Source organism: Pollachius pollachius, assembly GCF_949987615.1.
Source record: "Pollachius pollachius genome assembly, chromosome: 12".
Taxonomy (NCBI): Eukaryota; Metazoa; Chordata; class Actinopteri; order Gadiformes; family Gadidae; genus Pollachius; species Pollachius pollachius.
Window position 1 is genome coordinate 6583835 of NC_136945.1, and position 24460 is coordinate 6608294.

At 44.7% G+C, this 24460-nt stretch overlaps 2 protein-coding genes and 1 long non-coding RNA gene across 3 annotated transcripts; 2 read left to right on the forward strand and 1 right to left on the reverse strand.

The window, feature by feature from the left end:
- Positions 1-687: 687 nt before the first annotated feature.
- Positions 688-11586, reverse strand: LOC307083381. The gene is made up of 4 exons (XR_013812277.1): positions 11508-11586; positions 2072-2130; positions 1950-1972; positions 688-784 (listed from the first exon to the last, which is right to left on the reverse strand). It is a non-coding gene; the product is annotated as an uncharacterized lncRNA (long non-coding RNA).
- ip6k1 (inositol hexakisphosphate kinase 1) lies at positions 3698-17335 on the forward strand. The gene is made up of 9 exons (XM_079747245.1): positions 3698-3818; positions 7360-7583; positions 8223-8365; positions 9905-10031; positions 10146-10383; positions 11005-11186; positions 11573-11748; positions 12133-12366; positions 13245-17335. Exons 3-9 carry the CDS (start codon positions 8246-8248, stop codon positions 14484-14486), a joined length of 2319 nt encoding a protein of 772 aa, XP_079603371.1. The 5' UTR covers positions 3698-3818; positions 7360-7583; positions 8223-8245; the 3' UTR covers positions 14487-17335.
- Positions 17336-17636: 301 nt separating this feature from the next.
- gmppb (GDP-mannose pyrophosphorylase B) lies at positions 17637-24044 on the forward strand. Its single transcript, XM_079747897.1, has 10 exons — positions 17637-17775; positions 18394-18527; positions 18891-18971; positions 19221-19269; positions 19870-20012; positions 20197-20355; positions 21579-21657; positions 22153-22280; positions 22499-22681; positions 23345-24044. Exons 2-10 carry the CDS (start codon positions 18399-18401, stop codon positions 23474-23476), a joined length of 1083 nt encoding a protein of 360 aa, XP_079604023.1. The 5' UTR covers positions 17637-17775; positions 18394-18398; the 3' UTR covers positions 23477-24044.
- Positions 24045-24460: the final 416 nt, after the last annotated feature.

A 24460-nucleotide genomic window follows, 5' to 3' on the forward strand; every position in this document is an offset into this window, starting at 1 on the left:
CTGAACGGGCAAAGATACACCTTGGAGCTACCAAAGGAAACTAATTTGAAGATGAAGTAGACTGAGCTTTCAGAAGGGGATTTCTCTACAGTGGCCAGTCTACACTTGTTCATTTTAAACCTTTACAGACACTTTTTGACGTCTGCAGGCCGAGTTTGTATGCACGGTTAATAGCCAATTAGGTGCTTATATATCCCGGCTTCTAGCGACATGATTGTTTAAAATAAATATTAAGTGAAAGAACAAAAAAAGCTCTATTCATCCAGATTTCAACTTTTCTGCCATCAGATTTTGGATCATTAATCTCAATTCAGATTTGTGAGAATACTACAATGCTAAAATTTTAGTAAAACAGTACTAAGTAACATAGTACTTTTACTAGTATAATAGTACAGTAAAACTGTACAGTACTAGTTTAGTTCTTACATGGCATTACTACAGTACTAACATACTTCTATTACAGTAATAAATTAGCAGTAACATGGTATTACTACAGTACTAACAGCAGTAACATGGAATTACTACAGCACCAACATAGTACTAACATGGTACTACTACTAAAGCCCTAACGTAGAACTAACATGGTACTACTACAGTACTACTAAAGTACTAACACAGTACATACTGACACAGCTCTGCTCTTGCCCACTGTCGTGTGATTGGCAGGTGTCTTTGAGGAGTTGCGTGATGTCACGGTGCTCCGTCGGGTGGAGGAGGAGGCGAGAGGGGCAAAGGAGGAGGTTGGCGGGACCTTCGGCCTTCTGGGTAATCCAGGCCTATAGAGCTGTTGGTCAGACAACACAGTCAGAAACAGCAATGTACAGTGACGGCCATCTTGGCTCCAGACTCTTATGCTGTGTTCCAATTGGTTCACTAAATAGTGCACTCATTTAGTGTATGAATCTGGTTCCCCTTATAGTGCAAAATATAAAGGGCCGTCTGGGTGATCAAACCAACGTGGACTCCCTGGCTTCCCTTAAAGATCTGTTACCAATATAATTTTTCAGAGTTCCTTCCATCTGCCAAAGAGCATTACGCTTGAATGTGCTCTCGCCCCCAATTTGAATATCAGCGCTATAGCACTTTAGTCTTTTGGAATCAATGTGTTTTATTCATTATGGAGTTGTGTACTTAATGTTATCAGGAAGACTAAAGGCTCTAAAGTCAACCGGACTGCATTCATCTACCTTCCCAACATTTCCAGACTTCACCTATCCCTGTCTCAATCCAGCACCCAATTATAGGTCCATGTATTTGTCACTTGCCGGTTCAACTACTGTAACTCTATTGTATCTGGCCTCCCCACCAAACTTCTCAACAGTCTTCAAATCATCCAGAACTCGACTGCCCAGATCATTAACCGCACCAGATCATCCGACCACATCAACCCTATTCTCATCCAACCACACTGGCTCCCTGTCTAAAATCTGATTGACTTAAAAAACCTTCTGCTCACCTACAAAGCCCTCCACAACCTCGCCCCAACAGATTTGTATTAAAGCCAGGAGAGACGCTGGCGATGAATGACACATACTGTTGACATCCAACGCAGTCAGCTTCTTTTTTTGACTAATTCATGTCACGCCGAGATAATCATCTACACTTAATTTGTTTTAAAATTGTCTCACTTACTTGTTTCATAAATACTGTAGTTTATAGTGTTCACTTTATACGGCTAAACCTTGTGCGATCTACCCAGTGTAATTCGGGACTTGTTAGGGTGGTGTGTGTGGATGTTTGGAGCGATTGATCCAGATATTGATACAGCGGTTGATGATGGCCCCGTCCGAGTAAGGGTTCTCAGATACTAATACATTTAAACTGTATATATACACTGTTAAAATAAATGATATGTCTATAGGGTTGTAAAGGGTTAATATTAACGTTCTAGATTACATTCTATATGGTTTAGACAGTTTATTATATAATGTGTCTATAGATTGTCTTACCTTGTTTATCCCAGATGTCTCCCCTGTGGAAAACAATTTGACAGTGAGTTCTGGTCTCCGGAAGTAACTTTTTACTAACTTATTTACCACTGGTTACTTGTTGTGATTGGTTGATGTCTCACCGCGATGCAGTAATACGAGCTGTGGCTTTCCATTCTCGAGGTGGAGCAGCAACCCATCTCTGTTCACAAGGAGAGCAATACAATCAACCACTCACCACTCACCGCAAGACTGCTCTTACTGTTTATTTCCTCTAACCTCTATCCTCATCTGGTCTGCTCACTGTCTCCTTCCTCTACTCTCCTCTAGTCTGCTCACTGTCTCCTTCCTCTACTCTCCTCTAGTCTGCTCACTGTCTCCTTCCTCTACTCTCCTCTAGTCTGCTCACTGTCTCCTTCCTCTACTCTCATCTAGTCTGCTCACTGTCTCCTTCCTCTACTCTCATCTAGTCTGCTCACTGTCTCCTTCCTCTACTCTCATCTAGTCTGCTCACTGTCTCCTTCCTCTACTCTCCTCTAGTCTGCTCACTGTCTCCTTCCTCTACTCTCCTCTAGTCTGCTCACTGTCTCCTTCCTCTACTCTCCTCTAGTCTGCTCACTATATCCTTCCTCTACTCTCATCTAGTCTGCTCACTGTCTCCTTCCTCTACTCTCATTTAGTCTGCTCACTGTCTCCTTCCTCTACTCTCATATAGTCTGCTCACTGTCTCCTTCCTCTACTCTCATCTAGTCTGCTCACTGTCTCCTTCCTCTTATCTCATCTAGTCTGCTCACTGTCTCCTTCCTCTACTCTCATCTAGTCTGCTCACTGTCTCCTTCCTCTACTCTCATCTAGTCTGCTCACTGTCTCCTTCCTCTTACCTCCTCTAGTCTACTCACTGTCTTCCTTCCTCTAGCTGCCAGCACCATTCACAATCACTTTATTTATCCCCAGGAAATAGAAAATACTACTAACAAAAATAGACAATAAAAAATAGTTACAAATATGAAAAGAAACAGTAAGATACAGTATGAATGAATTAAACACATGGCATTTGGGGGAAAATACATGATAAATAACATTTACATACAATATAAATACATATATGTACCTTAATATGTAATTAAACCGTTGCTGGGATATTTGCCGATTGAGTCAAGCTTAGGCATCATGGTGAAGACGTCCGCAGTGCAGTACAGCTTGACACGTCTCAACGAATCGGATTAAGATGTTTAAACCTTTATGGCCTCCAGCCCATGGTCTAAATATCTTTACGTTAAACCTGGACATCGCAATTGGCAGTTACGCTTAAGGTTCTATCGCTCTTATATCTAACTAACACTTACTCACCCGAGGTTCATGTTTGCAGCAGATGCAGATCTGTGTTGCAGACTATGGAGTCCTAATATATCAAACTAAACAATATAAAACACTCGGGACACAAAACAAATAACTGTCATCGCGTTTCTCCTCCGGTGTTTGTTTACATTGGTTGTCGTCAACGACGAGTAACCGCTTATCTGATTGGCTACGCCACTTAGTAACGGATACGAATGTCCAATCATTACGAGTTTTACATCATGCGAAGAAGTTTATCGGCTTGATTGCGTCAACCATGCGGCTGTCCGGTAGGGGGCAGCAGAGGCTAAGAGCTAGCTGTAGCGCTGAGGCTCTGAGGCTAACAGCTAGCTGTAGTACTTGGAGCTGTCCTGTAGCACCGTTAGCTCCGACCGTTAGCTCTTCCATTCACTGGATGGATCGGCTCTGATGTTTTTGCAGCCAGTTATGAGGCAGCTTAGCTTGGCTGGGATAGGACAGCTGTCCGGTTGACCACACACACCCTGACCGACCTCCTCGCTTCATCCCAGACAGTGACCGGCGGAGGAGACGGTAAGTGGCCATTTGGACGGTTAGTGACTGCGTAACGACAAACCGTCACATTAGCAGAGCTGCTAGTGTTAGCTTGCAGCGCTAACTAGACAGGGATCATATGTCAGTTAACGCACGTTTAAATACAGAGACGGACATCCAGTACAGACATCCAAGTATCTGCGAGGGTTGAAAACTAATGGTTACTGAGTCGGTTTGGTCCAGAGACCAATTGGTTAATTTTAGGTAAGCCAGGGTGAGCTGGCTAGCTGTCAGGCTAAGGTCAAGCAGCTAGCCATATAGTTCCATGGTAGCCTGGGGGTTTCGGGAGCTGTGCAGTGCAGTCAGCCTTGCTGCTGAAAGGGGGAGCCCGGGCTAGAGGAGTGTAGTGCAGTCAGCCCTGATGCTGTCAGGTCGCCCTGTCTAGAGGAGTACAGCGCAGTCAGCCTTGATGCTGCAGGGGGCAGCCCGGGCTTAGAGGAGTGTAGTGCAGTCAGCCCTGACGCTGTCAGGTGAGCCGGGCTAGAGAAGTGTAGTGCGGTCAACCCTGATGCTGTCAGTTGGCCCGGGCTAGAGGAATGTAGTGCCGTCAGCCCCGATGCTGTCAGGTGGCCCGGGCTAGAGGAGTTTACAGTCAGCCCTGATGCTGGCAGGTGGCCCGGGCTAGAGGAGTTTACAGTCAGCCCTGATGCTGGCAGGTGGCCCGGGCTAGAGGAGTGAAGTGCAGTCAGCTCTGACGCTGTCAGGTAGCCTGGGCTACAGGAGTGAAGTGCAGTCAGCTCTGACGCTGTCAGGTAGCCTGGGCTAGAGGAGTGAAGTGCAGTCAGCTCTGACGCTGTCAGGTAGCCTGGGCTAGAGGAGTGAAGTGCAGTCAGCTCTGACGCTGTCAGGTAGCCTGGGCTAGAGGAATGCTGTGTGTTGAAAGAGGTCAGAGTTTGAAACGCTTCTGGCCAGATTGGACCTAAAATGTATTATAGGAATTACACAAATCTCCGGGCTCATGTTTATTTTGCTCTAGCATATGTGTCTGGTCCCCCGTGTGTTCAGACATATTTGCGGCAGATCTGGCCTGGCTCGGGCCAATGCAAACCGTTATCTAATATGGGGAGTGTTTTATAAGATGACTACACAGAGGAGCGTCCTATGGAACCACCGTTGAGGAATTTTCATAAACAACAAAGATGGCTGCCAGTGATGGTCACATGTTTTGTTGCTCTGATTGGTTGCAGGGCTATCCAATTGCGCCCAGACGCCTTTTGGTCTGAGCACGATAACCCCTCGAAAATGAACTGGGAGGTTCCTGACTGATACCCACTTACCAATTGGTCTTGCAATAGTCAGGCTACCTGAAAGCTGATGTTATCTTTAGACTGTGGTCAAACAGACACAATCCCCTTACTTTTACTTGTACAGGTAGAAGTACTAACACTACTACAAATACTACTACTACTACTACTACTGATACAACTACTCCTACTTGGGTCATTTAGCAGATGCTATTATTGATAGTACATACATGTCATTAAAGAGCAGGTAGGGTAAGGGCGTCTTGCTCTATGATGCCTACAGGTGCAGGGAGTGGTCCAGTTCAGGCTGAGCCAGTCTAAGTAGGTAGGTAGTCTGGGTCCTCGGGTGGTCTCGGACGAGGGGATTACCAGTTTTATGCCTTACTCTGAATAGATGATGATGGTAGTGTATAGCTAGTTGGGCTAATGGCGTGGGTTCGTATACACTCTGGGGGGCACCTGGGTTCCACTAACTTCCATAGGTAACTTTTCTTGAAACTGCCTCGGGGTTCTTAGGATTGTATCTCTTCCTGACTCTTGCATTGTGGGATATATATCGAGACCATCTAATAGACTATAATCATCGTAACTTTTGGATTAATTTATATCCTAATCTATAATATCAACTAGTAACTACAGCCTTAGATTGTGGTCCATCATATTAACTTACAGCCTTTAATCATATTATATCATGTTAACTAACTAGTAAGGACAGCCTTATATCATAGTCTAACATTGTAACCAGTTATAACTGCCTTACAAAGTCTATCATTATAATCAGTAAGAATAGCCATATATATATATATATATATATATAATTATTTATAACAGCTGAATATCATATATCACATTAATTAAGGCTAAATAACAGCCGTATATTATTATTATTATTATATAGAATTACTATTATAAATTATATATGATATATATATATATATATATATATCATATACTATTTATAATCATAATAATTCTATATTATAATAATATACTGCTGTTATTGCTTATAACAGCCTCATATCATAGTCTCTCATATTAACTCGCTAGTAATAACAGCCTTATATCATAGTCTATCAAGTTAACTAACTAGTAATAAAAGACTTATCTCATAATTACTATAAGTAACAACTTTATATCTTACTCTATCATATTAACTATTAATAACAGCCTTATATCATAGTCAATCATATAAACTAAATAGTTTGAACAGAGGGAATTCCAGGTTTTATCAAGCCTTGGGTCGTGGCTTCTACTACGTACTTCAAATTGTCAAGTAAATCATGATTTCTGCAGTTTATACTGGACACACAGCATCTAGGATAGGAGATGAATGTACATGTTACTGGCTAGCAGGACAGCTAGCCGTCTGCTACCCATCTAGCAGCTACTGATGAGGTTATCAGAACTACTCTAAGCTGATTGGCTGGGGAGGTCAAGGACTGTCTGACAGAACATGATTAACGATTAGCTTGTTGTTGTTGAGAATGGTCATGGGTAGGAAAGACTTGAACTTATATTCTCAGGTGTGACATCCATTCAGCGCTTCTCATTGGTCAGTTTCCGTACTTCTACTCAGGTAGCTACTGAAAACAGTCACTACTAGCTGTTAGTCCCTCTGGCTCTCTTTGTTAAAAATACTTATTGTAGGTATATAGATTATATTCATAATGTCAGGTGTTTACTTTTTAGCTATAGGTTCGTTTTTGAATATTTTTTTCATAGTAACTTTAGTTTACATTGTAGTTAAATATTTTTGGGATTAAGTGCTGTGAAATAGAAAATAGAAAATCATTTCGTCTTCACCTGGGAGATCATGTAATGTGAGCATAGCTACTTTGTTGTGGTACAAATATTTAATATACTTATGCCATTTTTCAATTCATTAGCACCTACATTATTTTTTGTTTAGTATATTAAATGTTTTCTATACATTAGTACAGCAAAAAAAATCAAAACTTTTATATATTATAATGTTTTTGTTATACTTAAGTTCATTAATTTTGTCTACCCATACAAATGTTCTATACTTAAGTCTATAAAATGTTTCTACAGTTTAGCATAAATAAATGTTTTTTTATTTTGGTATATATATTTTTTCTGTACTACAGTAAATCGAATGTTTTACCCTGAATAGTATAAATCTTTTCTATACTTAAGGATATCATTATTTTTTGGTGAAAAATGGTAGCGTTAATATGGTTTAATGTGGTTGTTTATTATGCTGGTTCAATGTAGCTTGATAAGGTATTTTAACAAGGTGTATCTATTCTCTCTAGGTAGTCCAGACTCAGCCTGGTAAACGACTCCCATCCTCCACCTTTCCATCGTGATTTGTCGCCCGTGCTGTCGTGCAGTGGATTGGCGCGCTTTGATAGAAGGCTGGGAGAGGTGGCCGTCGGGCTGGCTCCGCCTCCGCCCGGGGCCAGCGTGCGTTCCCAGCAGGCTGTGGTGCCGTGTTCCCCCCCCTCCCCCCCACCGCGGACCAGAGCTAACGCCCAGGGTAGCTAAAACTTAGCATTACAGCACAGTATGCCAGAGCTAATGGCCTTGGTAGCCAACACCTAAAATCTTCAACACAGTCTGCTTCAACTAACGCCCAGGGTAGCTAACACTTAAGGCCAATTTCCACCCGAACCGTCACAGAAGCGGCATGGCAGCGAAGCGCCTGTGTCCCGTACTGCAATCCCCACTGAAAGCGGTACGAGCAAGTTCCGGCTGATGGCTCAAGACGTGCATAATTATAATAGGACTATATGAATTGTAAAAATTATTATGATTAGAATGATTCATACAATATTATTGACGAGTTCAGGATATTCAACTACATATCAATAGTATAACCCATTTAATACAAGGCAAGTATCGTTAACAACCGTGACCGTATCCAGTGGAATAGCCTACATTGACTATAATGATTCTATTATTTTCGGCGACCGTTTTTACTGCCGTGGCGCTTCCGTGCCGGTTCTGGTGGAAATTGTCCCTTTAGCATCTGAACAGAGTCTGCTAATGCTAATGCCCAGGGTAACTCACAAATAGCATCTGAACAACGTCTGCTAGAGCTAACACCCAAGGTTGCTCGGGTTTAGCATCTGTGGGTGTGTGTGTGTAACTGCTCACGCTACCTGTCTCTCAACAGGAGGTGCAGTACGTGCAGGAGCCATGTGCCTCCCTCAGGCCAACAACATGGAGACCAAGCTGCACGGGGGCGTGGCTTCACTGGGGGGCGGGGCTGCTCTGGCACCAAGAGGAGGTGTTTCCCTGGAGCCCTTTGTCCATCAGGTAATACAAGATTATCAAAAATGGGTAATATAGGCAATGATATATCGTAAAATAGGTAATATAGTATCATCTAAAATATGATATTTAGGTCATATAGTATTATCCAAGCAGCTTGTTAAACAGCAGTTCAGATGACTGAAAATCATCAGAAGGTTGGGCTTAAAATAGAGGTAAAATTAAATTACCACCCCAAGATATTTGAATTCACTCACAAACTAATTGCTCACCATCTACAAGTATGTGAGGTTCACTAGAAGGTCTAAAGAATGTGTGACCTAAGCCTTTGAACTGGTGAGCTTATCCAAAACATCTGCTTCGCTTCTGCCATGTACAAATAAAACGGTGTTGTCCGCGAAATAAGAGTCGTTGATTTATAGACTGAATAGGAGTGGACCAAGAATAGGTCCTTGCTGTTCAACAGTCGCCACTTGGACTTAGATGGATAATAATTTATGGGAACCGATTTAGCCCGGTTAGTATCGTATGATTCCACACATTTCCCTGCGCAATGAGAGCAGTTCAATTTGGATGGCTTAGAAAGGCTCACAAAGATCTTTTTGGTTGACAGTTTCAGTGCCTCTGACCAAGAAACAACCTAAAGCATCACCCAAATCGAGTATCTCTGAAAAGAGACAATAAGCTGTCTTTGTTGAGGGTTTGGCGACAAAGCCAAATTGCACAGGGTGGAGGGACGCACAGCTGTTACTGAGAAGGGAGATGATCTGCTCAGCTACCCTTTTCTCGTCAGCCTTCGATGCTGTCGGGCGAATGCTGATTGGCCTAAAAATACATATGGAAAGTGGGTCAGCAGATTCAAAGATTGGAGTGACAATAGCAGATTCCCAGGCATTTGGGAACTGCCCAAGGGATGTACAGAATTGAATGATGGAAGTAATTGGGTTAGCTTGTGCCATGTACCAAGGCGTAAGAGCACTGATGTTTCCATCCCAAACCCATCTTATGCTCTTAAAGGTTTGCGAGACCTGATGATTTTCATGAATTCTGACCTTGTGAAATGTTTTAGTATAGTTGCTTAGTACACTCTGTCCTGGTTAACTGAGAAACCCTGGGTAGTATCAGCCGCATAGTCTACAAACAAGGGATTTGAAGGCCTCTGCTTTCTATCCATAAGGTTTCGATTTAGGTTCTATTCAAGCATTTTGTCTAGTGGTGGTCTAGTGGTGGACCATCACTAGGTGGTGCCCCATATCATTTTAGTTGCTGTTGTAAAAAAGTTTCCTTCGACCTTATAATCTCCTTCTCTTCCTTATTCCTTATCCCAGCATAAAGAGTCGTGTCGTGTTGGTTTTTTTTTTTTTTTGATGGCAGTTTAAAAAAGCAAGGTGCTGCTCTTTCATCCATTTTAAAAGGTCATAATTTATCCAAGACAGACCATGATTTTTTGCCCTGTGTTTAACCCTTTGTTAACCAGAAGTGTTTAACTACGGTGGGGTATAAGTTCTAAAACAAAATGATATGAACTAAATCTTTGCACGCAAACATAACCGTGTGTGTGCGCGTGTGTCTGTGTGTGTGTAGGTAGGCGGTCACACCAGCATGATGCGCTACGACGACCACACGGTGTGTAAACCTCTGATCAGCAGAGAGCAGCGCTTCTACGAGTCCCTTCCACCCGAGATGAAAGAGTTCACCCCCGAATACAAAGGTGTGTGTACATCATAACCGACTACATTCTACTAATGAGTCTGACATGTTCCATTAAAAACGTGTCCCCCTAGTAACGTGTTCGGCTCCTATCGTCACCGCCGCTGTGCTGCAGGCGTGGTGCTGGTGTGTTTTGAAGGGGACTCTGATGGCTACATCAACCTGGTGGCCTACCCCTACGTGGAGAGCTGTTCAGAGGGGGCGGGGGAGCACGAGGAGAGGGAGTTCCCTGAGAGGGAGCAGCCCCGGAGGAAACACTCCCGCCGCAGCCTCCACCGCTCCTCCTCCTCCGCCGAATACAAGGACGAGCGGGCAGACCGGAGGGAGGTGCTGGAGAGCGACTCCACCGAGAGGTGAGGGCCCATGTGCATTGAGCGACTTTATGGTTCATTTCATTGGACCAGGTTAGTCCTATAAGATTAAAGGGCAGTGCGGTTTCCAGCAGTTTGTACTTAAGTAAGCTAGCTTGTCTAACTTACTTTTAGATCCACAGAGTGATTAGGTCCCGTAGCTCCTCCTGCAGGCTCTCCCAGGGAGAGGGGACGGACGACATAAAGGCCTTCAGACCCGAGGATGCAAGCTTGAGGATGCTATCTTGAGGGAGTGAGCATGAGGAGCATGAGGATGCTAGGTGGACGGTGTTGGCATAAGGATGTTGGCTTGCGGATGCTTGCTTGCCGGCGTTAGCTTTAGAGCGTAATGTATGCCTGAGGTTGTTAAATTGGGGGTGTTCGCTTGAGGATGATAGCTGGAATACGTTAGTATGAGAGTTTTAGTATCCATGTGTACCTCACTGGTTGGATCCCAACTCTTCAAGATATAACAATATGAACTAGCATTTATTTTACAATTTAAGTGCTTTCTTTCTTATTTGAACATGTTTGATATAACATTGAAACGTGGGGTCTGTGCTGCCTGGCCCTGGCCCAGCTCCAGGGGGTGGTTAATCTGATCAGGTCTCCCTGTCTTCCCAGCCTGGCGGACCTCAAGAGCCCGAGGCTGGAGCTCCACATCCACTCTGAAGTTCCCTTCCAGATGCTGGACGGGAACAGCGGCCTGGGCTCAGAGAAGATCAGCCACAACCCCTGGAGCCTGCGCTGCCACAAGCAGCAGCTCAGCCGCATGCGCTCCCAGTCCAAGGACCGACGGCTATACAGTATCCTGGCTGTAGAACCGCCTAGCCCTTAGCTCTAACCATAACCTAGCCCTAAGCCTTACCCCTTTCCAGTAGAACCACTACATAACCCTTACCTGTAACCACTACCTAAGCTTAACTTAATGATCTCTTGAAGTTAGTGTTTGTTTAAATCTTTAGCTATTCATTGATCAGGTCTCTTCTCATATTTAAGTGATTGCAAAGCACAATATCTCTATAAACAGACACCTACATTTCTTAGAGCATTTATCGCCCAAAGCATCCATACAGAGGGCTTAGCAATGGAAGCAGGAACAAGAAAAGAGTAATGGGAGAGCTCACTGTGTTGGTATCAAAGACCTGCTGTTGCCACGACGACCACCTGGTTGTTCCTCAGCGCTCCCCAGAGTTCCTGCTGCTAGAGAACGTGGTGCACCACTTCCTGTACCCCTGCATCCTGGACCTGAAGATGGGGACTCGGCAGCACGGGGATGACGCCTCAGAGGAGAAGGCTGCCCGACAGATGAGGAAGTGTCAGCAGAGCACCTCCGCCAGCCTTGGGGTCCGGCTCTGTGGCATGCAGGTACGAGCTAGTACTGCAGTACTACTACTGCTACTAATGATAATACTGCTATAGTACTACTTCTACTAATTATGATAACCTCGACCAGCCTCGAGGTCCAGCTGTATTGCATGCAAATACTACCTAATACTATAGTACTACTATCATTGTACTATATCTCTGTCTCCAGGTGGATACGTACACACACTAACTCATACTATACTACTACGGCTATGTGCAGTACCACAGACCTATAGTACTATACGTCTATCTCCTGGTGTACCAGGTGGTTATGTGCAGGTACTACCTAGTGCCACAGTCCTATAGTACTATATCTCTGTCCCCTGGTGGCTATGCGGATGTACTACCTGCCGCCGCCCTAAAGCACTATATCTCCGTCTCCAGGTGTACCAGGTGGATACGGGCCACTACCTGTGCAGGAACAAGTACTACGGCCGCAGCCTGACCATGGAGGGCTTCCGCCATGCCCTCTACCAGTACATGCACAACGGACTGGGCCTCAGGCGCGACCTATTTGAACCAATCCTCAGCAAGCTTGGCAGCCTGAAGGCGGTGCTAGAGGGGCAGACGTCCTACCGCTTCTACTCCTCATCGCTGCTCATCATCTACGAGGGGAAGGTGAGTCCTGCTCCACAGCCACAAAACGACAACATTAATATGCCATCATTACTTTATCTTATCTTCAACTCACATTTCATCGATACATAATATTTCTTGAGCATTACTTAACATAACTTAGTGTACTTAAAGCCAGGGTAGGCAACTTTGGAGAAACCAGCCAGAGTGAGCTAGATTCTAAAAGGAACCAACCAAAACAACCTCACCCCTCCCTTCAGGCCTCCCTCCAAAGCCATTTCCCCAAAACCAATGACTAGCTTGCTTGCTTTAGCAAAAGACAGGTACCGGATTGTTCACTTCAGTCAGAGCATTGGATTTATTGATTGCTTTCAGGATTTACAGAGAATTTCAACAAATTGCTCTGGCTTTGATATGTCATCATTAACAGATATCTCATCTTGACTTAATATTTCATACTTAGTTAATATCTCATTATAACGGAATAAATCCTCATAACTTAATATCTTATTATTAACAAATATCATTGTTAACTAATATCTCATCATAAGAGTAGCAAATGTCAACCTGACAGGCTCAGATTATATTCTTACATTATGGAAAGGATCCCTACAGAGAAATACAACTTTTCTTTCCCAGTCGTTTGATCCGGTTTGTTTGTTATTGTGTCCAACCAAATCTCTCAGAGTGAAGTCTCCCTCCGAAATCTCGTTGCGTTGTTACAGGACAAATCCCTATTGTCATTTCAATAGGGACAAATAAAAACATTGTTGTCCACATTAGTCCCTGAGACCCAATATGATTGGGAAAAGTAGGCTCCAGGTTGCAAATGATCCTTTATAAAGTTATCCTTTAATTTCTCATCATTACTTGTTATCGCATCGTTACCTAATTCACAAATCATTGATTTTGCTTGTTAGGAAGCCGAAGGCACGGCAGTGCCCCTCACTGAGCAGCATAAGGTTCCACAACCTCCCCCGGACGCACATCGTGGCCCCTGGCCTCAACCTCCTCCAGACTCACAGAGTGGCCCCTGGCCCCAACCTCCTCCAGACTCACAGAGTGGTCCCTGGCCCCAACCTCCTCCAGACTCACAGAGTGGCCCCTGGCCCCAACCTCCTCCAGACTCACAGAGTGGCCCCTGGCCTCAACCTCCTCCAGACTCACAGAGTGGCCCCTGGCCCCAACCTCCTCCAGACTCACATCGTGGCCCCTGGCCTCAACCTCCTCCAGACTCACAGAGTGGCCCCTGGCCCCAACCTCCTCCAGACTCACAGAGTGGCCCCTGGCCCCAACCTCCTCCAGACTCACAGAGTGGCCCCTGGCCCAAACCTCCTCCAGACTCACAGAGTGGCCCCTGGCCCCAACCACCTCCAGACTCACAGAGTGGCCCCTGGCCCCAACCTCCTCCAGGCTCACAGAGTGGCCCCTGGCCCCAACCTCCTCCAGACTCACAGAGTGGCCCCTGGCCCCAACCTCCTCCAGAACCACACATTGGCCTCAAGGTTCCACCTCCGTCAGACCCAAACAGTGCTCCCTGGCCCCAACCTCCTCCAGAGCCACACATTGGCACCCGGGCTCAACCTCCAGAGCACGGCCAACCGCAGATCTCTTCCGGTCAGGGGGACATCTCCATGACGACAAAACCGGGGGCGGGGCCAGGGATGAGATTACCGACAGAGGGGATAACCTCGCTGCCTCCCCCTACTCAGATAGTCCCCCTCACAGCCTCAAACTGTAACGCCCCTCCGCCCAGCCACACCTCCACTGCACCGCGCCCCGAAGCCCCTCCGCCCAGCCACACCTCCACTGCACCGCGCCCCGAAGCCCCTCCGCCCAGCCACACCTCCACTGCACCGCGCCCCGAAGCCCCTCCGCCCAGCCAGCCCTGCTCTACACCGCGCCCCGAAGCCGTTCCCACAAGCCACCCCTGCCCCGCAACGTGTCCCGAAGCCCCCCCCCCCAGCCAATCCTCCCCTGCCCCCCGCCCCGACGCCGCTGCCCCCCTGGTAGACCTGCGTATGATAGACTTCGCTCACTCCACCTTCAAGGGTTTCCGTGACGACACGGCGGTGCACGACGGGCCGGACCGCGGCTACGTGCTGGGACTGGAGAGTCTGGTCCACATCCTGGAGGACCTGAGGGATAACAGCCTGGCGTAGCACACACACAGAAACACACACACACACACACACACACACCTTACATATTATGCAAACACAGACAGAAACACACACAACACACACAACGCACACACATTCTCTGGGTTTTGTGTCGGTCCTCCCTCGTAAGTTTCTGTAAATATGGACCATGGTCGTCGTTCTCCTTGTCGTCTCCATGGCAACACAAACACCATTCTGAAGGCATCAGAGAGGCATCGGTTGCTAAGAAACGGCCGTGGAAATTTCCAGGGAGCCAACATGGCTGACGCAGGACTGCAGGTTGAAAACCTGTGTGTTGGGTGGCCACGCCCATGCAGACTGTCACCACTGTGACAGTGGGACAGAAGTAAGGATCATGGGAGAATAAGGGGGAGGGGCTTCAATCAGCCACAACTGCCTGGCACTTTCCAGAATGCATTGCCTTGACCGTCTGAGCATTGAGAGACTAAGACTGGTTGGGGCTTCCTCCAGCTGTAGCCAATCCCATCGTGACAATCTGCTCATCCGACCAGTTAGAGCACAAACACAGGAACCGCCCTTCATTATACCTACTTCAATATAGAAACCGTGTTGTTGTACCACCATAGTACTATTGAACCAACATGTTGAAAGCAAGATAATAATGAATAGTGAAGGAAGTAAGTTAATAATAATGAATAGTGAAGGAAGTAATAATAATAACGAATAGGATATTTAAAAAGGTTTATTGTAGAATGTAGTCGAGCGTCAGGGATAGCTTAGTGTTAGGATGCTTGGAGGTATTCAGTAGAACATGGAGACTATCTCACTGATACTGTAAAGCTGTAAAACATTCTTGAGAGCTGAGATGTATCTGTGCTCTCCATTCTCGTTTTAAACTAGCTTTAAAATCACTGCAGCAGAGAAAGCCCCCAGTAGTGCATGGGGCTGGATTCCAAGCGAACAGCTTGGAATCCAGCTTTTAAACCCAATGTCTGGCCTAACTGATAGCCAACACTAGAAGCTAACAGCTAGGCTAGGTCTGGGGTTTTAAATCTAGCAGTAAGGCTAGCCCTGTCTTGGACTAAAAAGCCACAGAATCATAAAAACCTGTTAATGGGTTCCTGGATGATAAGGCAACAGAAGCTAATGGACATGCTAACTTCTGTTGATGACAAGGCCACCGAAGCTACCGGACATGCTAACTGGTTTCCAGATGACATGGCAGCAGAAGCTAACAGACATACTAACTTGCCACTAGATGAAAAAGCAACAGAAGCTAACAGACATGCTAACTGGTCTCTAGGTGAAAATGCAACAGAAACTAACCAATATGCTAACTGATCTCTGGATGGTGAGGCAGCAGAAGCTTGTGGATGGGATTACAAGCCTCTGGATTAAAGGCAACAGAAACTGTCTAGCAGGGTTCTGAAAAGATAACATAACTGTAACGAGAGGGGTTCTGCAGAGCTAACCATGGCTAGTGGGGTTCTGCAGGGCTAACTCTGGCTGGTGGGCTTCTACACAGCAAACTGCCGCTAGTGGGGTTCTGCAGGCATAACATGCCAACTGTGGCTAGTGGGGTTCTGCAGGCATAACATGCTAACTGGCTAGAGGGGTTATGCAGGGAGCGTATCTATGTTGCCCGGGTCCTATGTTCCCCGGGTCCCCTTTTGTATGTGACCGGGTACCATAGGACCCTGTGAGCATATCTTTTGTCCGTAGGATGGCAGGGGCAAGTACCGCCTTTTTCGCCTCTGATTCGCCTGTGGTCGGTTAGAATGTCTCTCCTCCGATTGGTTAGGGTTAGGGTTAGGTTTAGGGTTAACCCTCACCCTAACCCAAACCATAACCCTAAACCTGACCCTAACCCTTTGCACCAGGGGAACATAGGACCTGGGGAACATAGGGATGACCCCGTTATGCAGAGCTAACAGGCTTACTGTGGCTAGTGGGCTTCTGCGGAGAGGACAAGGTGTGATTGGTCCTCTGATCTGTGATAGATGTAAGAAAAAAAATCTTAGATAAAGTATTATACAATAGTCACCCAAAAGTATCTGTTTATTGTTTATTTTTGTTGCATGGATGAATATTTTTTTAAATATTATAATATTACATCTTTATGACACCTTTGAATGTGATCTATAAAACATTTATTTAAGAAAGTGTCAGTGTTGTTTTTTTTACTAGAACTGGTAGACATAAAATAACGAAGTTTGGAGTAATATTTCGATATTCAATCGAAGGTATGAAAGTGACATGGTTGAGTTTGAACCATGTCACATACATTTAATAATAATTGATCCGTTTTTATAGCGCTTTTCTAAATACTCAAAGACGCCTTACAAATAAGAAAGGAATACATACAGACAGTACAGACAATCAAACAAAAGGGAAAAAATAAACACAATAGGCAACACATTAAGAGCGCGGGAGAGAGTGACATTTCATACATTACATTTGGATGTGAAGTAATAACAGATACATCGTTTTCGATAATGATACCTTGGACATGAACTTTAAATGTGAAAAAGGTCCAGGTTTAAATAATTTCACGTTCTTAATTTGTTAATGGTTCACAACAGACGATTAGGTTTACAAACATCAGCTGTTCCTTGAAGGGGCGGGGCTCTATCGAGACAATGACAGTTTACTTTTAGCGAAAAGTAAATAAACCACGGCACGGCTTCAGCATGAATATTACTCAATATTTTAAGCATATTGACAGTCTCACTTCCATGGTTGATCTTTGGTTTCTGATAGCGGTGTGTAAAAAAGGTTTAAAAAACAAATCACTTCCGTCACACCAGAATACTTCCGTCGCGCCTGGGTTGTTGCTGTCACGCCAGGGTGTTGTTCTCCGGGGCTGCAAGCTGGACCCTACTCCGACAGCGCCACGTTGTTCTTCTCTGATTGGTCCGAGAGGTTAACCTAAGGTATCTCAGATGTACCATTCTCTTCTGTTATGAAGGGGTACACGGAAGGCCGACATTTAATATACAGTATGCTATTAACTCCATAGTCATGTTCTTAACTTTATATATATGTTTGTTACGTAATATATTATTTGTGTGATTATATATATTCACTAGATCGGTAAATGTGCTCTTTGTTTAAATGTCATTCTTCGTGTCCCACCCCACTATACACGGACGATGACGGATGTATTGTGTTGCTGCTGCAGGTCTTTCACAGGGACAACTCTTGAAGTCGTTATTCCGGTTAGCAAGCAACTGTTTATAAAAACCTAATTCTTAATTCTTAAATCTTTCTGGAGGAAGCGAGCACAGCAGTTTGGACGTTATCTGGTCTTAATTTGGGGTTTTTCTCGGTAAGTTGGAGTCTTCCTGCTCTGTTGATGTTTATGTTTAAGAAGGCTAAGTTACATGTCAATGAACTCTGACTCAGTTTGTGTCCCCACAGTTGGCATGTAGCCGTTATTTAATTAATAGTTGGCTAGTAAACTTACACTGGTCATTTATGTTAAAACATGAAGTCAGTGGTAGTTTCATAGTGTTCTTGCTGAGTAGTGGGATTTGACTGCTAGTAAGTCGGTTAGCATCCATTCATTAAGTTACAGCACCCTTGGAAATAGAATGCGGCCAAATTCAATTTAACTAGACTAACGTTAGTATTGAATGAACCAGGAGTTTAACTAGAATGTAAGAAGAATAGCCTCCAGATGTATAACAAGGGTCAGTCAGCCGGATGCTGAGCCGGAATGGTCTGGGTAATCAAACCCTCGTAATCTCTCTTGGCTGCACTAAAACATCTAACATGTAGCAGTTATAAGAAATATCATTTCTCAAAATGACTTCCTTGCGGTTCAGATGGTCGTTATCAACACGTTTAGGATATAATGTGTGTGTGTGTGTGTGTGTGTGTGTGTGTGTGTGTGTGTGTGTGTGTGTGTGTGTGTGTGTGTGTGTGTGTTTGTGTGTGTGCGCAGTAAGCATGAAGGCCCTGATTTTGGTTGGAGGTTATGGGACCCGTCTACGCCCACTCACACTGAGTGTGCCCAAACCCCTGGTGGAGTTCTGCAATAAGCCCACCCTACTGCACCAGGTGGAGGCCCTCGTACAGGTAACGATAGAATATAACATTGAAACTAACACTAGCAATACTTAAGCAAAACACTCTCTAGTACAGGTACCGATACTTAACTAATACTGTCTCTCCATTGGTAATGATGCTTATAATACAACCTCTCTTTAGTACATTTAGTAAGTCTCTGTTTCTCTAGTAGAGGTAGTAACTCTCTCTAGTACATGTAGTAAGTCTCTGTCGCTCTACTACATGTAGTAGGTCTCTGTCTCTCTAGTACAGGTAGCCTCTTTCTCTTTCTCTCTTTGTCTCTCTAGTAAAGGTAGTATCTCTCTTTCGCTCCCCCTCTAGTACAGGGAGTAGCTCTCTTAATTCTATTTTAAAAAATAATCTCTCCTTTAGGGAGGGGTGGACCATGTTGTCTTGGCAGTGAGCTACATGTCAGATCTTCTGGAGAAGGAAATGAGAATCCAGGAACAGAGGGTACCTATATCAACCTACTACCACCCTGTTCACCAGCCTACCCCACCCTACTCCACCATTATACTACTCCACCATTATACTACACCACCATACTGACACCTAACCACACTATTAATACTCTACTGACCCTACACTACCATACACAAACTACACCTTAATAACCCTACACCACTACACCGTGCTGACCATACACCCCAATAGATATAGGGCCGTGAGCTGATGGTTAACCGTGGTGTGTTTCTTCGTCAGCTCGGGATCCGTATCTCTCTATCTCATGAGAAGGAGCCTCTGGGGACAGGTCAGACATCTTCCTCTTTACTCTCCTCCTATTCACACTCCTCCCCTTTTTCCACTACGTGGTTAAGTCGTAGGTTAATTAAGTCATTGGTTAGTTTAGTACTTTGTTAGTTCAGTTGTAGGGTGGATTAGTCATCGTAGTAGGTGGATGTTGTTGTTGTGATGTTGTGCGGACTAACGGAAAACTAATTTCCCATGGGTGAACCATAAAGGTTGACTAAATTCCTGGGTAGCCTTATTGTGGTGTTTTATTATATATATTATTATTTAGTGAGGGGTTGCACGGGTTCATTGGTTAACAGAGTATCTGTTTGTGTCTAGGTTACCTTTTGAAAATCTTTTGTGTATGTCATTGTGTGTTATTTATTAAAAGGATCCCCATTAGCTAATATAATGGGAATCAGCTAGGCTTGCTGCGGTCCACACCTGACAATCTGTACCTAACACATTACATAAGAAAACTGGCATTTAAATATTTTAAGATCTGTGTGTCCATCGGGGCCTTTATTGTGTGTGTGTATGTGTTAGATACTACTTGATGTGTGTGTGTGTGTGTGTTCAGCGGCCTTCTTATTTTGTATTTGTGTGTGTGTGTGATTAGCGGGGCCTCTTGCTCTGGCCAGGGACCTCCTGTGTGACGACAATGAGCCATTCTTCGTCCTCAACTCGGACGTCATCTGTGACTTCCCATTCCAAGAGATGCTCAAGTTCCACCGAAACCACGGCAACCAGGGCACCATAGTGGTGAGGGAGACAATGGATAGGTAGCAGTCTGTTTTAGTTAGCATAATTCAAAGGATTTCCTGACTGAAATGTGTGTGTGTGTGTGTGTGTGTGTGTGTGTGTGTGTGTGTGTGTGTGTGTGTGTGTGTGTGTGTGTGTGTGTGTGTGTGTGTGTGTGTGTGTGTGTGTGTGTGCCTGCGCCCAGGTGACCAGGGTGGAGGAGCCCTCTAAGTATGGCGTGGTGGTGTTTGAGGCGGAGGGCGGGAGGATCCAACGCTTCGTGGAGAAGCCCCAGGTGTTCGTCTCCAACAAGATCAACGCTGGCATGTACATCTTTAACCCTAGCATGCTGCAGCGCATCCAGGTACACACACACACACACACACACACACACACACACACACACACACACACACACACACACACACACACACACACACACACACACACACACACACACACACACACACACACACACACACACACACACACACACACACACACACACACACACACACACACACACACACACACACACACACACACACACAACACACACACAACACACATCATCAACCCTAGCCTGGGAACACACTCCAGAGACACCCATTTCCTTAATAATCAGGAACGTAAACGGCTATCTTTTTTAGACTAGTTTGCAGTTTGCACACTTATCTATAATATAACCTCAATGACCTGAAAGCTAAAAGAAAAGTTAATCAACTACTGGAGGGAGAACCTCTATCCCTGCTATTGCTTCAGGTAGTTACTTTATCAGGTAAGGGTATATACTCATGGGACTAAGGCCAGCTATATCTTCTGACAGTTAATTTATCAGTTGAGGCCGTTTCCTCATGGAAATCTATTCCTATGTTATCTTCTGATAGTTAATTTAATAGTCGAGTCTGTTTCCACATGAAATACATAAACATAGAAGATATTACATATTCATACATATAGAGGATACATATTCTGGTAGTTCTTTTAGCAGTTGAGGATGTTTGTTCATGAAACTATCTGTGCTATATTATGCCAAGAAAGAACAGTGGCATCCAATGAAAGAGAGCCGCAGTTGCTGCACAATTAGATGATTGTTGGACAGTTGAGCTGTAGATTTGAGGGCAGCAGAGAGTGGGTAGGAAGTGTGGTGTGTTTGTATCGAACCCTCTGGCTCAAAACGAGGACCTCATTGGAAATGTGAGTACAGCATGTTTGAATACTCAGGATGCAGTAACAAGCAGTGCAAGTGACGATTGAAATAAGTGAAGACAAAACAAAATGTCCTCACTCAAAAGGTCCTTTCCCTTGGTTATATAACATGCTTTTTTTATGAAAATGCTATTCAATGCATATCCATAAGCAGAAACCAAACCTTGGAATTTAGTTGTGGAGCTTGCCAGGTATCTTGCCGTCGGGGTAGACCATTGAAAACAGAACTACCAAGTTTTCATTTTTTTTATGTACCTGATCTCAGAATGTACAAATGTAGTTTGAAACATGTGGATATTGGTGGCAGTAAATGTTTGAGGAGTCCTCACAAGTGTAGCAGAACAGATAGATGAAAGTGTGTATCTTGTATGTTTCTAGTTGAGGCCTACGTCAATAGAGAAGGAGATCTTCCCGGTGATGGCTGAGGAGGGCCAGCTCTATGCTATGGAGCTACAGGGTAACTACACCTCTCACAAACTACGACCTACACCTCCAACTACACCGCCTCCTACACCTCCACAACCTCCAGCTTTACGCAATGGAGCAAAAGGCTCACCACACCACCTGTACCTAGTTACACCTCTAACTACAACTCCTACACCTCAAACTACACCTACACCTCAAGCTACACCTCATCACCACCTACTAAACCTGAACCAGTAACGTGTTACCATGGTAGCATGTTGAACCATATGCCCCTCTGGTTTGTACAGCCGGCCTACCCTCTGGACGTAAGTCGGATAGAATCGGCCTCCGCCATCTAGCTGTGCTATTGCTACTAACGCTACAACTGCTGCTAGCGCTGCTACTGCTGCTAGGGCGCATAGCCCTGCTAGTGCTACCAGAGCTGATGCTACTAGCATTAGCAGAAGGCTAAATAGAGAACAAGCTGCTGTGTGTTTTTTTTAACCACCATTCCAGCATCAATGGGACTGTGTGTGTGTGTGTATAGGGTTCTGGATGGACATTGGACAGCCTAAAGACTTCCTGACCGGGATGTGTATGTACCTGCAGTCAGTACGGCAATGCGCTCCAGACCGCCTCCGTACCGGTCCTGGTTTCATAGGAAACGTCCTAGTGGTGAGTTACCTAGTTTACCGGTAGTTACCTTAGTTGGTTAACTACACTAGTTTGGGAACCTGGTATAGTTGCTACTTTAGTTACATGTTCTGTTCCCTAAAATAGTAGATTACTGCTAATATTAATATTATTATTACAAGGTAGTTGTTAGCTCAGTGGCCTGCTAGCTGTTGTAGTCGACAAATTAATCACACTGTGTGTGTGTGTGTGTGTCCCAGGACCCTTCGGCCCGTATCGGGGAGAACTGCTCCATCGGCCCCAACGTGACGCTGGGTGCCGGGGTGGTGGTGGAGGACGGCGTGAGGGTCAGGCGCTGCACGGTGCTGAAGGGGGCCCGCCTGCACTCTCACTCCTGGTTGGACAGCTGCATCGTGGGGTGGAACTCCTCTGTCGGCCAATGGGTGAGCTCCAAACATCAGAACATTATAACTGTTTATAGGGATGATAATAAATGAATAAAATCCTAGGTACGTATGGAGGACATTATATTTTAATATTAGTAAGGATGCATGATAATAATTTCTTTCACCTGGTACGATAACTGATAATAACCTGCTTTCATGGCCGATAATCGATTATAAGCAATGAGCGTAGTGTGCGGCCAACCAATTTACGTCAACAATCATTTTTAAACACAATTTGCAGATAACACTAAACAAACTAAGAACAATTCTTCTGACTAGAATTTAGTAACATCTAGTGGTGAGGTTGCAGATTGCATGCTCGTCTGACTGGCTTCAGGAGGGGCGTCTGAGTGAGGGTTGAGCTTCTTGGAGACTTGCATCCACAAAGACCTACTATACCACCATGGTGTTTATGAAGACGTGGAGGACACATCTTAGTCTGGCCACCGTAGTTTCTAATGTCCCGTGTTTATTAGGAGTTTAGCAGCTCCCATAGCTGTATCTTAGTATCTTCTCCAACCTGATAAGCGCATACAAACTGTCTTTCTCAGATTGCGCCCACAAATGAACAAATCCATAAGATTGATTCTTTGTTGTGTGTGTGTGTGAATTTATACGATTTACCATGTTATAACCAGTGCACCTTTTCCTTCCTTGTAGGTGCGTATGGAGAACGTAACGGTTCTGGGTGAAGACGTCATCGTGAGCGACGAGCTCTACCTGAACGGCGCCAACGTTCTGCCGCACAAATCCATCACAGAATCCGTAGCAGAACCACGCATCATTATGTAGACCTGGATCCCCTGGACCCCACCCCAAAACCCCTTGAACTGGACCCCTCCCCAGATCCCCTGGACCTGGACCCCTCCCCCGTACCCGTGGACCCCACCCGGGAACCTCTATACCCTGACCCAGAACTCGGACCAGCTTCAAGACTTGCAGTCCCCCAAAACGTCCCTCACTCTAATCAAAATCAGAAATTGCTACTCCTACTGCTTAGGAGTAACAAGTCTATTATGGTCTAGGGAACGATGGACGTTAGGCTCATTAAAGATCCGCCAATCAGAGATTTGACAGGTGTCCTGGTTGGTTCTGATTGGACCAGACCCTCCAATCACTGTGTGTCCGTCCTTCTGTGAGGATGGCATCGTTTGGGTCTGGCAGTCTTTGGGGTCGTGTGAACGGCCTTAACATGATTTGTTTTTATAATGGAATATGCTATATTATACTATACTATAGTATTAGTGTATGATAACGATATCGTATACTAGTAAACTATACAGTTGTATAGCATATAGAATAATAATGAAGGTATGAATCCATTGTTTTTTATCAGATTAATATAAAAAGGTGAAGAGAACTGTTGTCTTTATTTCCTCACTGTCTCAAGCTTCCAGTAGGGGGTGCTGCTGCTCACCTAGGCTGCGTTGTGCACACAAGCACAACGTAAGGTATAATTATTACCAACCTTTTTTATACCTAATTTCAAATCTGTCACCAGGATGGTACTGTGTACTGCTCTCGTACCCTGTGTAGTACTTACTACTTACCTCGTACTCTCTTAAGGTTTACAAGTATTACGATAACACTTTGTAATAAGGGCACATTAATTAACCATTAGTAACCATTAGTTAATACAGTAATAAGCAGCTAACTTACATTTAAAAACAGTTAATTAACAATGAAGTAATTTCCATAACCATTAATTTACATTAGTTAATGAAGTAACATGAATAGTTGAATAAGATCATGTATACTGTATACTTCAGTTAATAA

Bases quoted from the DNA above. Each gene is read 5' to 3' on its own strand.
- gmppb (XM_079747897.1), top strand. From the start codon at position 18,399: ATGAAGGCCCTGATTTTGGTTGGAGGTTATGGGACCCGTCTACGCCCA. The intron at 18,972-19,220 runs GTACCTATATCA...TTTCTTCGTCAG, and splicing joins TGAGAATCCAGGAACAGAGG to CTCGGGATCCGTATCTCTCT. The intron at 22,281-22,498 runs GTGAGTTACCTA...TGTGTGTCCCAG, and splicing joins TCATAGGAAACGTCCTAGTG to GACCCTTCGGCCCGTATCGG.
- ip6k1 (XM_079747245.1), top strand. From the start codon at position 8,246: ATGTGCCTCCCTCAGGCCAACAACATGGAGACCAAGCTGCACGGGGGC. The intron at 11,187-11,572 runs GTATCCTGGCTG...AGCGCTCCCCAG, and splicing joins CAAGGACCGACGGCTATACA to AGTTCCTGCTGCTAGAGAAC. The intron at 11,749-12,132 runs GTACGAGCTAGT...CTCCGTCTCCAG, and splicing joins TCCGGCTCTGTGGCATGCAG to GTGTACCAGGTGGATACGGG.